The 15,462-nt window shown below is 36.8% G+C and overlaps 2 protein-coding genes across 3 annotated transcripts in view; both read left to right on the top strand.

Moving 5' to 3' along the window:
- The first annotated feature begins 1,905 nt into the window (after positions 1-1,905).
- The window catches only part of LOC121425225 (polycomb group RING finger protein 6-like), a 33,375-nt gene continuing 19,818 nt past the window's right edge, over positions 1,906-15,462 (top strand). The window contains exons 1-2 of one of the 2 annotated variants that reach the window (XM_041621236.1): positions 1,915-2,039; positions 12,604-12,976. In XM_041621236.1, coding sequence (XP_041477170.1) covers positions 12,644-12,976 — 333 coding nt within the window. In that variant the 5' untranslated portion in view covers positions 1,915-2,039; positions 12,604-12,643. Of the gene's footprint in view, positions 2,040-12,603; positions 12,977-15,462 lie in introns of both variants that reach the window. The other variant, XM_041621237.1, reaches the window with a different exon arrangement.
- Positions 2,389-6,896, top strand: LOC121425224. Its single transcript, XM_041621235.1, has 3 exons — positions 2,389-2,617; positions 3,645-3,788; positions 4,068-6,896. The coding sequence occupies exon 3, from the start codon at positions 5,381-5,383 to the stop codon at positions 6,812-6,814; it is 1,434 nt and encodes a 477-aa protein (XP_041477169.1). The 5' UTR covers positions 2,389-2,617; positions 3,645-3,788; positions 4,068-5,380; the 3' UTR covers positions 6,815-6,896.

The following is a 15,462-nucleotide window of genomic DNA, read 5'->3' on the forward strand; positions in this document are numbered from 1 at the left end:
TTACTTTTTTTGTTGTGTATATTTCCACATTGTTTTACAAAACGCAATGGTTGCAACAGAGCTAGGGGACGGGGCAGTGGCGTAGCTAGGATTTTTTTCCCGGGGGGCACTGGGGGGTCCTTGCTTTTTCAGGGGGGGCACCGGCCATTTTCCGGTGTGTGTCTATGTGTCCACAAGGGCGGATCCGACTTTCGCCAATAGGGGACCAGGCCAGAAATTATCTTCACCTATATCAGTCACTTCTTAGTTTTATTCTTATAAAACAACATAAACATAAAATAATCTCATAAGCCTTATAAAAAGTGCGAGCGCGAAGCGCGAGCGATTTTTTTTTTACTTCAATGTATTTTTTCCTGAAAATTTAATTTTCTGGGCAATGTTATGTGTGATCCTTAACAAGATTCATATGTACCCCCAAGCATGAACATAATTTTTTATCAACTTTCTAGCATTATCGAAAAGGGACCTGTTAAGGACTGCTTACAGTTACCCACGAAGACGGTATATATTTCAATAATGCGAGCGCGAAGCGCGAGCAAATTTTTTTGACATTCTGACCTAAAAAAAAATGGTCATTCTAAGCACTTTTTGTATTAATTAATGGGATATGTATGTAACTAAACAATTGATGCGAGCGCGAAGCGCAAGAGGAAGAAAATTGAGATTTTAGACCTAAAAGCGGGACACTCTATTCATATTTTGTAAGTCATAAGTAGGATATAGTCAATTGGGTATCATTAATAATGCGATCGTGAAGCGTGAGCAGACAATTATTGATATTCTGATGTAAAACTGGATATATAAAGAACATGCAGGCTATCGCGCATGTTTTATATTTAGACCTAAAATCTGGGCATTCTGAACACATTTGTGTAATGGAACATTATGGAATACACGTAGACACTATAAACTTGGCAAATCAAACAATGTGACCACGCAGCGTGAGCTTAAAATGCTGATATGTAGACCATAAAACGGACATTTTACAGAGCACCTTAATTTGTAAATGAAAAAAAAATAATGAAAGCTCGATGTCCGAGCTAAAATATGTTTTGCATATTGACTTCAAAACTTGCTCCACATCAGCTTATTGAGCAAGATATGAATCCCATCGAACAGGCAATTATGGCGCGAAGCGCCAGCAAAAATTCTATATAGTAACATGAAAATATTTTTTTGTAATTGCAAGTCTTCCCCTTACATTAATTATTTCATTCACTCGTCTTCCTCCTCTTCTTTTTTCTTCTGTCTTTCTTCTTCTTTTCCTTATTCTTTCTCCCTTTTTTCTTTTCTTTTTTTTTGCTCTGCCAATTTTTTCTGGGGGGGCACCTGGGGGGGCACACCAAATCTCAGGGGGGCACGTGCCCCCCCAGGCCCCCCCGTAGCTACGCCACTGGGTCGGGGCACGTGCATAGGGGTAATTCCCCAGTCAGGATCGTTGCCCCCCCCCTTCCCCAAAAATATTGACAAAAACACATTGAATACAAAATATGTTATACACATGCAAGTTGTAAAGACTTTTTTTTTAAATTCAGCCAAACGCTGAAAATTTCATCAAAATCTGATTAAAAGAATAAGGTATTCAATATGTCTCCCCTCCAACAAAGTTGCACGAATATAATAAAGTGAATAGGATGATCCAATCATACAATCAATCAATCAATCAATCAGTCAACCAATCGCTGTAAGAGTATTACGACGAGTATGAAGGGTCAGAATAATAGCGTTTGTTTGAAGAAAGTAAGGCATTTCTTCCAAATTATTGTATAATTGACACTGATATATTTCAAATAAAAAAGTCATGAATAATCTGAGCTATAATGTGCATGGTCATTATATTTCAACTGTAATAGCTATAATTATGTGAATAAATTATTATTTGTGATAACACTTTAGCTTGCCATATTCAGGGAGCAGAGACTTTCTACTTCGAGCGCGCGGCCGAGCTACGTCGAGAAATCGCCTGTTTCAGCTTAATCCTGGTCAAGCTTGGGTACCATAATATGTCTCGCCGTATCTTGAGGGGTCAGCCCGTGCCGGTAAGAAAGCAATACAGTCGGAAATAAAATAGAAGTTTGCGTGATATTAACTTAAAAGTTATAAAATAAAGTGTAACGTTTAAAACTGACTTGGCCACTGACTTATGGTTGAGACAAGTCCCATCCATTTATTTTTGTGCAGGGAAAATGCAATGGGGGAGAATGAACAAGGTTATGATATAACCCACATGTTCACTGCTACCACCCTGCCTGTGGGGAATCTAGAGGTAGGACTATGGTATGCCAATGTTTTACAGAGCACACACTTTAAAAAATCATTAAAATATCACTTTTATGACCAAAATTACTAATTTCCATACAGTTGCAATTTATTTTTCATTAGGGTAGCGCACCCATTATTCGGTCACGATCCAGAATTCGGTCAAGCAGCTGTTTGAACAGCTGTGAGAAACTCATGAATAATTCATAAGCTTCGAAACTTGCACAAATCAGACACCAGTACAAGACACCCACACAGTTCAAACAGGGACGTAAGGACACCTACTTAAACTTCTCCAAAATCACCTAGAAATTCGCCGGTGACGCCGAGCTTCTCAACTTCCGGGTTCCGTTAGCAGGTGAGTTAAGACGCATAGCCATTTGTAGACGTTTATGGTACTATAAATATGTGTTCTTGTGGAATGAATTTGGTACGAGTGTGTAGAGGAGAGTTGAGATGTTCACTCTGTCGCAGCAAAATCGCAAATGGCGGGTTCAGGCGAGCGCAAGAAGACTTCATACGTCTACCTTGCCTTGAGAGGGCGCTAGTCCACTATTCGGTCAGGCAACATTGAGTGCTTTGCCAGCGCAATTGCTTAAAACTTGCCGGCGAAGACGCTTCGTCATTTGCCGACAAGGGAAGCAATTTTTCTTATTTCTTTTTAAAATATATCTCATTCAATATTTTCAAATACATCTTCGATTTTTAAATGGATGCTATTTCCTACTAATTTAGATATAGAATATAACAGATCATTTGTTCATGGTATGAAAAAATAAGGGATGATGGCTGAATGCAATGCTTTGGGTGTGACGAATGTGATAAAAAGATAATGTTGATTCCACAAACGCTCAATATAAGAGTTTCATTTTCTCAAGTTTTAAATATTGGGGGCCTAGTTTATTTTAATGATTATGTTATGGTTAAGTGATGAACTATCATTCTTAAAATTTAAATTCGCTGTTGCTATAGGCAATGGAATTATCAGTTGTCTCTGGCCTACCATTTTTATTGTGAATAAGTTGGCGATGTTACTCAGTTCACCCACAGTTGTGAGAGTAGTTTTTTTCATGTGCGCCTCGGAATAGAATATTTCTAGATAGATGGAGCCATATAAATGCCTATTTTTATTATTATTAATATAGACTTTCAATTTTCATATAAACATGGATAAAAATACAATTATTTATTTTTTAAAAAATGTATTCTGTATTAAAACCAAATTATGCCCGATGATGGTAAATATATATATATTTCTCAAAATGTAATTTAATAAAACCCCATACTTAAATCCTCATCATCTCTAATGAGAGCCTTTTGATTCCCTGGTCCATTTATTTATTTTAAAAATCAATATTTAATCACTTTTCTTGTATTTCATGAAGGTTGCAAAAATGCCGAGGAATAAATACAGGACTTATAATCAAGAACAAGTGGATGAGGCGGTCACACGTATCCGCATGGATAAAATGTCGATCAGAAAAGCCGCAGAAACGTATGGGATCCCAAAGTCAACGCTTATAGATAAAGTAAGTATGGTCTGTATACCAAAATGAAAGTGACAAAAAAAAACTCTTGTGTTCTAATAAGGAAACTTAAAATATGTAAAATCTCCAAGCCAACATTTATATATAAAGTAAAGAGGGTCTACATACCAAAGTGAAAATTACACACAAAAAACACTTTTTGTGTTCTAATAATGAAACTTAAAATATGTAAAAGTCGCTCCTATAAATTATCACTTCTTTTAATCTAATTTAGGTTCTGCTAATAAAAGTTATATTTTCTCCTTACCTGTATCTCCTCAGGTCGCTGGAAAGACACCAATCAAATCTACCCAAGGGCCGTGCCCATACCTCAACTTTGCTGAGGAAGCAAAAATCGCCAAATGGGCCCAGGAGATGTCGAGAATAGGGTTTGGTGTGAACAGGCTAGAGTTGCAGCAGGTAATCCAAAAACAATTTGAGTACATCTGTTGCTTTTCCTTTTCGTCAACAGTTCTACTATTTCATTTATTTGTAATATTTTGTTTTCTTATTTATTTAATATTGATTTAATTTTCTGTTGTAGTTTTTCCTGTTCCTGTGATTGTAAATATTAGGAAGTTAAATAAATGAACTGAACTGACTCGAATACTCGTTTCCCCTTGTAGTATTGCTTTGATAGTCCAGAGTATGACTAATGAGGGAGAAACATACATAGAGTAAAATGTTTATATGGGAGACGGAGAGAGATGAGAAGGTTGAAAAGAAGTGAGAAAGAAGAAAGGAGAAAAAATACTAAAGCACATGAAAATAAATAATGAGAAGCAAAAACAGAGTCAAAGAAATAGAAGAGTAGGCCTGGATCATCATCCGAGGTGAAGAGCAGATGTGGTAAGTAATTTTGGCGATGAAGGGAGGAGAGATGGGCAATGTCATCAGGTGAGATGTTTATGTATTTCACTAATTATAACCAAAATATCAATATTCACAAAAAAGCGTTTGTTCGAAATTAACATTTCCAAGAAAGCATTGTTTTCTTTTGTTGGTGTTCCTTGCCCGTTGCAACATATTTATATCTGAAGTTCTCTATACTTTCATAACATTACAATCATTAAGGTTTTACGAGGATTCCACTATGTATAAGAAAGATAATATTTCTGACGATATTGATAATGATTGACACAATAAAAGTACTGATGATTATGACAATAATGACAGTTATGATAATGATTATGATACTTTTGATGATATTTATGAAAATGACGATAAAGATTACAATGAAATCAATTTCAATTTGTATATCAACGTAGATGCCCTACTACCTGAGCCAACACACACGAGTCTTAAAGTCATTAGGTATAGCCATGATAGCCATAAGAACAGAGAAAAATATATAATTAATTTTAATGACTTAATTGGTACATTATAATTGTCACGAACAGGTTAGAAATATTATGGATCCAATATTCCAATGAGGTATGGTTTGAAATTGTAGCTAGGACTAGTGTTGACCTGGTTTTAATGATCAGAAGACCATCCATCTACTTTGGCTCCTCGATCATGTCCAGAGAAGCATTTACTACGCCCTTCTCTTCCGTTTTTATTGCTCAATTCAATAGACTGTCAAGAAGATAGTCATGGACGATAAGAGGAAGACTCCTTTCAAGGAGGGGATGCCTGGAAAGAAGTGGCTGAGGTGCTTCTTCAAGCGACACCCCGAGCTCTCGGAAAGGAAGCCAGAGCTCCTCGGCAGTGAAAGGGCTGTGGTGACCACGGAGAAGATGGATAAGTTCTACGATGATCTGAATGAGTACCTAGTCACCAAGGATTGCTCGTCGATCCTCACTTCGCCACGTCGGATCTTCAATTGTGATGAGAGTGGATTCCCCCTGAGTGGAAAGATGTCCAAAATAATCGCAACCAAGGGTAGCCGCACTGTAAGCTCAGTAGGGTCCAGTAATAAGTCACAGGTTACCGTCCTGGCCACGATCTCGGCCTCGGGTGATGTGCTTCCTCCCACCATTGTTATAGCTGGCCAAAGATTCAAGGAGAATCCACTCAAGGATGGGCCCGAAGCTTGCCTGGGTAGGAGCGAGAGTGGATGGATGACAAGCGAAGTGTTCTTCGAGTACGTAGCAAACAGCTTTATCCCTTGGGTTGAAGACCATGGAATCCCCAAACCCGTTCTTCTACTCGTCGACGGCCATAGCAGCCACATCAATTATGAGGTCGGTAAGCTCTGCAACGAGGCAGGTGTTGAGTTGTATCCACTACCAGCTCATGCCAGCCACATCATTCAACCCTGTGATGTGGCGTTCTTCAAGCCACTTAAGTCAGCATGGGCTCAAGCTGAGCGCCAGTATCGCCAAGATAATCCAGGCCAATGTGTGACGAAGTACACCTTTGCAAGCGTGTTTAGAGGACCATGGGAAGATGTCAGCAGAAGGAAGGAGTTGGTAAAATCCGCCTTCAGAGCTACTGGCATTTTTCCGTTCTCCAAGAACTATGCAAAGGAGAAGCTGGCACCAGCTTCTGTATACAGGGAGGTACAGGATGAGAGGGATGTGAATGCTGAGGTAAACACCCAGGCCCCTGGTCCCTCCGGGGATGCTACCCAGTCAACGTCTGCAGGCCCATCTTCCTTCTCCCTTCCACTGGAGAAGCACCTTCGGTACCCTCAGATCACCAGGGTGAAGTCAGGGAGACGGAAAGGAGAAGATCTTCCAAAATGCATTAGTAGTGATGCGTATTTGAAGTACTTGAGAGAGAAGCAAGAGGCAAAAAATCAAGAAGAGGAAAAGAAGAGAAAACGAAAAGAAGAGAGAGACATGAAGAAGAAAGCAAAAGAAGATGGCAAGAGGAAGACGAAGTTGAAAAACACCGAAGAGGATCATCCTGATATCGATGTCAACACCTGTCCAGAATGCGAAGGCACGTACGACAACGATCCGGATCAATGGGTGGGTTGCTGTTACTGTGCAAGGTGGCTTCACATCGTTTGCTCTCGACGGTTGGACGGTTTGACAGATGAAGAGATCATCGCTCTGGATTTCAAGTGCCATTTTTGTTAGGTTATATGTTTGAATGACATCTAACATGAAAGACACCTGGATAAATCTTATTAAAGATAAAAACAACATTGGAACACTTACATTTTTGTTTATACCATATGAACTACTTCTTAAAGGGGTTCTCCGGCCTGAAAATAATATGGTTCGAACAGATGAAGTTAAATCAGACAAATGAAAAACTGAAAATTTGATCAAAATCGGACAATCTTACTCTTTATTTAGCTATAAATATTTTCAGCCCGGATAACCCCTTTTAATGTACAAAGATTCCATATTACATTAAAATATTTTATAGTATAATTTGTCTTATCCAAAACAACTTTGTCTTTTTTTCAGCTGATATTGATTTTTTCTAATCATTAATTTACAGTGCAATATTCTTTTGTATAATTTATTGTATTTTTGTCATTTCTTATCCATTTTATATATTTGTGAAACGGAACGAAATTTAATTTTCCTATGTATAACTATTCTTTCCTTAAATCAATGAAATATACCAAATTCATTTTTATGACGATTAATTACAATTATCTTGCCATTGATTTCAATTAAACAACAGCAAAAAAAGGAATATCTGCTTGAATTTTACAAACAAAGTTTCATAGTTTCAATTTATCTGTTTTATTATAAGTTTGGTGATTTATAATCTATTCAATGATTGCGTGACGGATATCTTGAGTGAATAGTTTCTGATTGATAGTATTTCTAATTTGACTGATTAATGACTGAGTGATTGATTTTCTGAGTTTGCTGGGGCTGTTTGAAAAATTCTCTTCAAGTTGTTAGTGGGCACAGGGCAGTTTGTCGATTAGACATATACTTTAATTATCTAATATGACTCTTATGACTGACTGGATGGGTTTGATGAATTGATTGTCCGAGGGGCTAATTGTGAGTTTGATTAATTACCCTTCAGAACTATTTGATATGTTAATTGAATATCGAATGAAAATTAAACTGTGTGGGTAATATATTCACAAAATTCAACATTTGGCCCAAATGCAATTGAAAATAGAGGTGAATATATATATTTCCTATTTTCAATTGCGTTTGGATCAAGTGTTGAGTTTTATCGATGTTATAATTGACATATTCGGCAATTTTCATTAAGATCATGCTTCAATAATTAATTGAAAAGATTATTCTAAAATAGTAAGGTTATTTTGGAGGGAGTCAAACATGCTAACATGCAAAATGGAAATAGGAAAGAAGGGGAATAACAGGGAAAACATCATACAAGAATTATATCTAGCCCTCCATGTCTTAGAAACAAATAATCTGAAAGTATTCCAATTGAAAACTCTTAAAAATGAGGAACTAAAAATACATGCAAAAAGGTATTATTAACGAGCATAAAATAATGGATCTAAACCGAAACAAAGCAGACAAAGTCATAAACATGCAAAATACAAATTTTGGAAGAAAAAAAATCCGGGGCATGCATAGGACTATGAAAACTGCAAACAGGTAAGAAACCATGCAAGTTGGGATCATATAAATACCAAAACAAAACAGAAAAAATAACATGAAATGTAACGTCGGAAAGCAAAACAAGTGATTGAAAGTAGGAAATTATAAATCATAAACAAAGTAAACTAATACAAAAGGAGTTTTGCCTGTAAAGAGAGAAAAGGAAAAAAATACAAAAGTTATATGGAACATATATTTAGTTTACGCCATCACATGGCGAACTTTCAAACAATACCGTCCAGTCTAAATTCTTCCACCTGTTCTGTTATTTCTTGTGGATTATGTTTTATTGTTACTATTATTAAAAAATAAACACTAGAAATGTATAATTAAGATGTGGAGATCACATAAAAGGAATAAAAAACAGTAAGCATAAGAGAAAGTCGAATAGTTAACAGTAGATAAATCGCGCATTTTCGCGCGACCGAATTCAGGGCGGCGTGTCCGAATACTGGGCGAAAAACACCACCTCGGTCTATCGGCAATATTTTGTTCAACAATATTCAATATTCTAAATAAGTTCAATAATCTGAAAGAGGACAATATTTTCTTTCTCCTGGATGGTGGATTTACAAATAAATGAGGTAAGTATTTATTTTACCCGCGATTTCCCCTTAAGTGACCGAATACCGGGTGCGTTACCCTAGATCGGATAAAACGGGGAAGTGAATTTGCGCGACAGCCGAGGTAAGTCACTGTTTTTGTTCCTTTTAACTTGATTTTTCTCCGTTTTTTGGCAATTAATGCCAAGAGGGAATATTAATTTGCATTTTGGTTGTGTTAACTTTCAAAATTTTTATTCATTAAAGACAAAAATTGAAGAGCCCCGACGGGGGGATTTTGCATTGCAAGTCCCCTAATGGTGGCTGCACGATAGCGAGCCGTCTGTGTACGAGGAGAGATAAAAAAAAAATAAAATGTAAAAAAACTCCTCGAAACAGATGGCTGCCAGCTGTCTAGGTTATATCACTCATTCAATGAACAAGGTTATAATATAACCTTGTTCTCAGTTATATCTCCATGTGTGGCAAAATAAGGGTGGCAATGTTTGGCTTATTTTCTCTTTTTCTTTGGGGCAAATGCTTGATTTTTTTACACTGTCAGTTTTCATTACAGCTATTCATCATTACAACTTGGCTCTTATGTAAATTTAATTCTTTAAATTATTTTTTTCTTAATTAAATATAGGTCTAGAAGTAGAATCTAGGGATTGAAAATGAAAATTTTCTTGCCATATTACTTTCCACCAATAGAGGGCGTACACAAAAATATGTCCAAAATTCAAGTTTTTGAGCACTCTGGGGAACATGGTGAATACAAAAATTATCCTAAGTTACTAATGAAAAATAAATTGCAACTGTATGGAAATCAGTAATATTGGTCACAAAAGTGATATTTTAATGATTTTTTCATAGTGTGTGCTATGTAGGGGAAGGCAGGGTAAGTTGTGACAGTTTTTGCTTTTTGCATGTTAGAATTGATATGATTAATGATCTTGTCGAAATAAGTACCTTGCCTTGAAATTTAATTCTTCTGAAATATTTTCCACCTATATATAACTTTCTATCCCCACACTGAAAGTCATCGTGACCTTTGAAAAAAACGATGTCAAATGGCTCAACTTGCCCCATATATGGGGTAAGTTTGAGCCACCTTCTGGGGTAAGTTGAGCCACAAGAACTATGGACAAAATGTATGAGGGGAGAGCCAGCATGTCAATTTTTTGTTTAAAGTCTTTTCACTTGCTAATTCTCTGTAAATACTAACATCCTTTAACCCTAATTCTCCCGGGGGGGGGGGGGGGGGGCCATAATGGCCCCCCCTCAACAATTTTCGCGATATATCTGCTGCGCGAAATTTTTTCACCTCGCAGCTCACTGACTTTTACATTCAAGTCTCGCGCAAATTTTGAGACCAAAGTTGTGATGCCCGGGTACGCGGTTACGACATTACGCAACATTATGCAAGTGCATGTCAGACCCAAAATTGCTCATAAACGTGATTTCATGTACAAATCCAATGCAAATTGCGTATTTAGCCAAAATTCATAAATGTATCATTATTTCTACTTTTACTGATTAAACTTAATTAATTTTGCCTTGTTTATGATCAGAATTATGTCTGGAACAATTTCCATTGAAAAAACAATAAAAAACAAAAAGTAAAAAAACAAAGAAATACATAAGAAATTCATAAAACAATAAAATACATAAGAAATTTATTTCTAAACCAAAGTTTTTTTGAATTACGATTGTTAAGAATGCTACAAAGAAAATTTTTACCAAAAATTAGCATTCTAGGAGCTTTATTTAGTGAATTAGAGCAAAAAGTATGATTTATGCATAAATTAGAATAATTAATTCATATAAAATAAAATCTCATTACTTTGAAAAATTTTACCATACAGCCTTGTAGATTACATCGCACACTACCAGCGTGCAAATTTTTGCGTCGCTCGCGCGATCGGCGGCCGAGATCTTAAGGGGGGGCCATAATGGCCCCCCCCCCCCGGGAATGACAAGAATCAAAATACCCCGGGAGATTTAGGGTTAAAAGGAAAAGAGCAGTCATGTAAATTTGCTCCTTTCAGCCAACATTTCAATCAATTTTTATGGTTTGTTTGTTTTTTAAGATACATTACCATAGGAATCACCATGGCTCAACTTGCCCCATGCTGTTTGGCTCAACTTACCCCGTCCGAACTTCGTGTGATAATTTTGTATCCACACATTTATTATGCATCCATCATATAAAAGACTATGACAAGAATGAAGATCCATACCTGGACTAATAATGTTGTTATCATGTCTTTATTATATTCAAAGACGTGTGTGTTTATAAAGCACTTATCTATTTCACACTCTTTTTTACTTTTTTGGCTGAAATTCATATTTTTCCCTCTAAAAAACTACTTTATGTTTCAAAGTTGTAAACAATGTGGTGGGGTTAGGAGTTATGCTATGGGTCATCAATACATGACACCACCACAATGTCTGACTCATTCATTATTGGCCTGGGGCTGGTGGCTCAACTTGCCCCTATGCTCAACTTACCCCGCCTTCCCCTACTGCATTGGCATACCATAGTCCTACCTGCAGATTCCCCACAGGCAGGATGGTTGCAGTGAACAAGTGGGGGGAAGGGGCATTTAGGTCAGTCACACGTTCAAGTTTATGTTTTTTTTCTCAATTATACTAAACATTATACATGTCATCAATGAAGTAACAATAGTAATACTCAATTATTTCAAGCGTATTACGAGGTACTAACCATTCTTCAGTTCAAAAAAGGCTTTGCCTTTATTCCGCTGATTTTGATTGGTCAAAAATTCCCGTGGTTGCTTCGTAAGATTTCGTACACCTTCGGCACATATCGATAATAATCGTGGATTTTCACTTACCATAGTGGGATGGAAGGACCTAATATTAAAGGAGAATGAAACCATTGGAACAAGATACATGTAGCTTGTGTGAAAACAGAAAAATCAAAGAAACAGATCAACGAAAGTTTGAGAAAAATCGGACAAATAATGAGAAAGTTATGAGCATTTGAATATTGCGATCACTAATGCTATGGAGATAACAAATTGGCAATGCGACAAAGATGTGTGATGTCACTTGTGAACAACTCTCCCCATTACTTTAGTATATATTTCACTTGAATTGCCTCTTTTATCGCATCAATCCATAAATCATACTGTTCTTTCTACATGAGGGCATGTAATACATAATTTTTAAGAATACATCATGGATAAAGAGTTTGTATCATCATAAGAAAAAGCAAAAAGAGACATTTTGAGGGTATTTTATAGTCCATCAAAGGGAAAGTTGTTCATCAGTGACATCACACATCCTTGTCGCATTGCCAATGTGAGGATCTCCATAGCATTAGTGATTGCAATATTCAAATGCTCATAACTTTCTCACTATTTGTCCGATTTTTCTCAAACTTTCTTTATTCTTATTCTTTGATTTTTCTGTTTCTACACAAGCCTATTTGTTCCAAAGGTTTCATTCCCCTTTAAAGGTTCCATGAAAAGCCTCAATGATTTACTGTTATTCGTTCGGGAAGAGGTTTTGAAGCACAAAACCATCAACTATTCGCCTTAAAAATATCACATTTTAAATTTAATTTCAGAGCCAAATTTAAGGTCATATCTTGGCTATTTTTAACGAATATGCCCCGCCCTCCGAAAAAAATCTCAGAACGGCATTTGGAGAAGCACGTGACCACTGACGTCACCTAAAGAAGAAAGATTGTTTTGCCCGCACGGTCTATGGGTTTCACGTGTGTAATGTATTGTCTTTCAATCCTTGCAGTCGCCGTCGTCATTATTTATTTTGATGAAAAGTTACAAAAATGCCAACCAGATGTATCGTTGCTGGATGTTGTAATACTCCTAAAGAAAACGTTAGTTTGCACCGATTTCCAAGAGACCCCAGTCTTCGTAAAGTTTGGACTTCGAAAGTAAAGCTTACTCGAGCTAACTGGGCAGGCCCCTCGGACACTAGTGTCATCTGCAGTGTACACTTTGCGGAGACCGATTTCGAAGACCCAGGATTGTGGACAGAATTTGGACTAAAAAAACAAAGGCGGTTGAAAGCAACGGCAATTCCTAAAATCAGGAGCAATTCTTATGAAGAACCGAAAAGGAAACAGAGAGATTCAGTGGAGAAAAGGAAGAAAATACGGGTAAGCTTTATTGCATTTTTTCGTGATGATGATGATGGATGATGAGTTCCGCATCAATAATGAGCTGTTGAGTGCTGTGTTAGCGCATCGCGACAACTTGCTAAATTCGAATTTTATTATTATTATTAGACTCTAGTCTAGAGCTCTACATGTATTTCTGTAAAATCTTGGCGTCAACCGACATTGCACTGTTGGGATAGTGTTGTGATGGCGTGTGCTTGTACGAAAAAGTTGGAAAAAGTTGAAGCGGACATCGCTTGCCCCGCGCCGCTAGGGGGATGTACCGGGGGCCAGACAGCTGGGTGGGCCGTAACAGTTGAAAAGTCCATCTGTGATGATGTGAATGTGATGAGCGCGCTCTTGCCCCCTTATCAATTTCAGGCCAATCTCGTGGTGCCAATTCTTTTTGATCAACTCTGTTGCTATCGAATTTAAAAAATCGCAACCCCAAAAAGAAGAATTCTCCAATAGAAATTGCTGTATTCTTTGATTGAATTTGAAGGAAGCACTCCCGTGACTACGAGATTAGTAATAGTATGCCAACACAGGACATTGCATTTTGTCATAGGCCCTGTTTTGATTATTGTAATTGATAATCCATCAGATTATTATCACTGTTTTCTTTGCAATTCTGGAATAATTATTGATATTTTCCATAATGTTATCGAAGGTGTCAGATGTGGATGACCCAGCCTAAATTCTAGATCTACAATTAATGTGCATAAGGTAAATGTTTTGTGAAAAATAAGCGAAACATTAAAATGTCCTATATCTAGTTATTTTACAACTGATTTTGAAGAAAATTTTCAGGGTTGTACTTGTTTAATTTTTATCTTTTTATTCAAATCAAGATTTTTCTGGGGTGGTCTTCACAATGTTATCAAAATTGTCATTTTATTTTAAAAATAATTTATCATGTATTTTAAAATTTTTTTACCCATATTTTAATTTCTCAAGTTTGTTTTAATTATTTTTTTTATTGCTGATATTATTACAAGCATAAACTGCATAAATTCAATGATATATTTTTTTACCAGTAAAAACAAAAATAATCACACAATTATGAATTTTGGCTGAAACCATTTTTTTTCATTGAGATTGTACATTATGTTTTTTTTATAATTTTTTTAGTATTATTAACCTGCCACTCCCAAAAAAAATGCTTTTAGAGAATTTTTAACTTGAACCTTATGATTTATTTTTCTTTTGTGGTCTAATATGAGAGTTCATACATTTTTGTTGATGACATGATAATGAATCCAAGGTGAAATGTCATCAAAGTCTAAAATATTTTTTATTCTGTTCATACATGTAGGTATCCATCATACTACAATAACACTGAAAAATCCAAATGCTTTTCTTAAAGTATTTTTCAGAAGTTGCACATTTCTGAGTGTCCCATACATGTAGGAGCTGTCACACCTTGGCGTTTTAGACAGCATATGATAGAGGAATTTGGCGAATACGCTGGCGTACGTTGAATACGTTACGGGTAAGTTTTGCATACGTTAAGAGTACGCTAAAACACGCTGGTATACGTCGTCATACGGCGAGGTCGAAAAATTTTGTGCAAGCACAAAATTTTTTGACGTATGCCAGCGTATGGCTCATACGTCCCGCATACGCGGGCCAATAGTTGTAGGCAAGTTACGCGATCGTTGATACACGTTGACACACGTTACTCGTAAGTTACTCATAAGTCGATGTACGTCGAGATAATGTCCAGCGTACCCTAAAACTTACTTTTAACCTATGAGTAACGTGCTTTGAACGTATGTGTAACTTAACTCCAACTATTGACGTATGAAGACGTATGAAGACGTGCTCCGGACGACCACAAAACTTACTGAACGTGTTTATAACTTACAGCTACCGTATAATGGCGTATTGATAACGTTTATAGGAATTGGTATATAAAGGTGGGGTTCACAGGAGTTTTCTTCGGCATGGCGGTGGTGTTGATACGGTGATGTATCGTGCGGTTATGATTTGAATAGTCGAGCGGCAGCCTTTTTATAGGCTACGACACGTGTTCGTCAGCGATACGCTGCCGCGCGCTATGCGTAAGTTAGGCTATCGTAGGGCATAAGCAATACGCTAAGCATTCGTTGGAATACGTTACTTATAAGTTAACGCAGCGTTCGATATAAGTTACTAAGACGTCATGTATACGTCCAACTCGTTATGAATACGCTAAGTATACGCCCAGAGTTGAAAAAAAAATCAAAGTTCAGCGTATGCCGACGTTTTAGAGAAATTTTGATACATCGGGCATACGCTGTCTAAAACGCCAAGGTGTGACACCACCTTAAGGTTGCAATATCTTGGATGCCTTCATGCTGTTAAATGATGATTTTCATAATTTCATTCCCAGTATCAATTCAAGCAGTGTTATGGTCTTTGATGAAATGAATCATGGAGCTGGAAAAATATGACCACGCTGTAAAGTACCCTGGTTTTACACTGACATCATCATGGAAAATATA

The sequence above is a fragment of the Lytechinus variegatus genome, chromosome 12 (genome assembly GCF_018143015.1).
Source record: "Lytechinus variegatus isolate NC3 chromosome 12, Lvar_3.0, whole genome shotgun sequence".
Taxonomy (NCBI): domain Eukaryota; kingdom Metazoa; phylum Echinodermata; class Echinoidea; order Temnopleuroida; family Toxopneustidae; genus Lytechinus; species Lytechinus variegatus.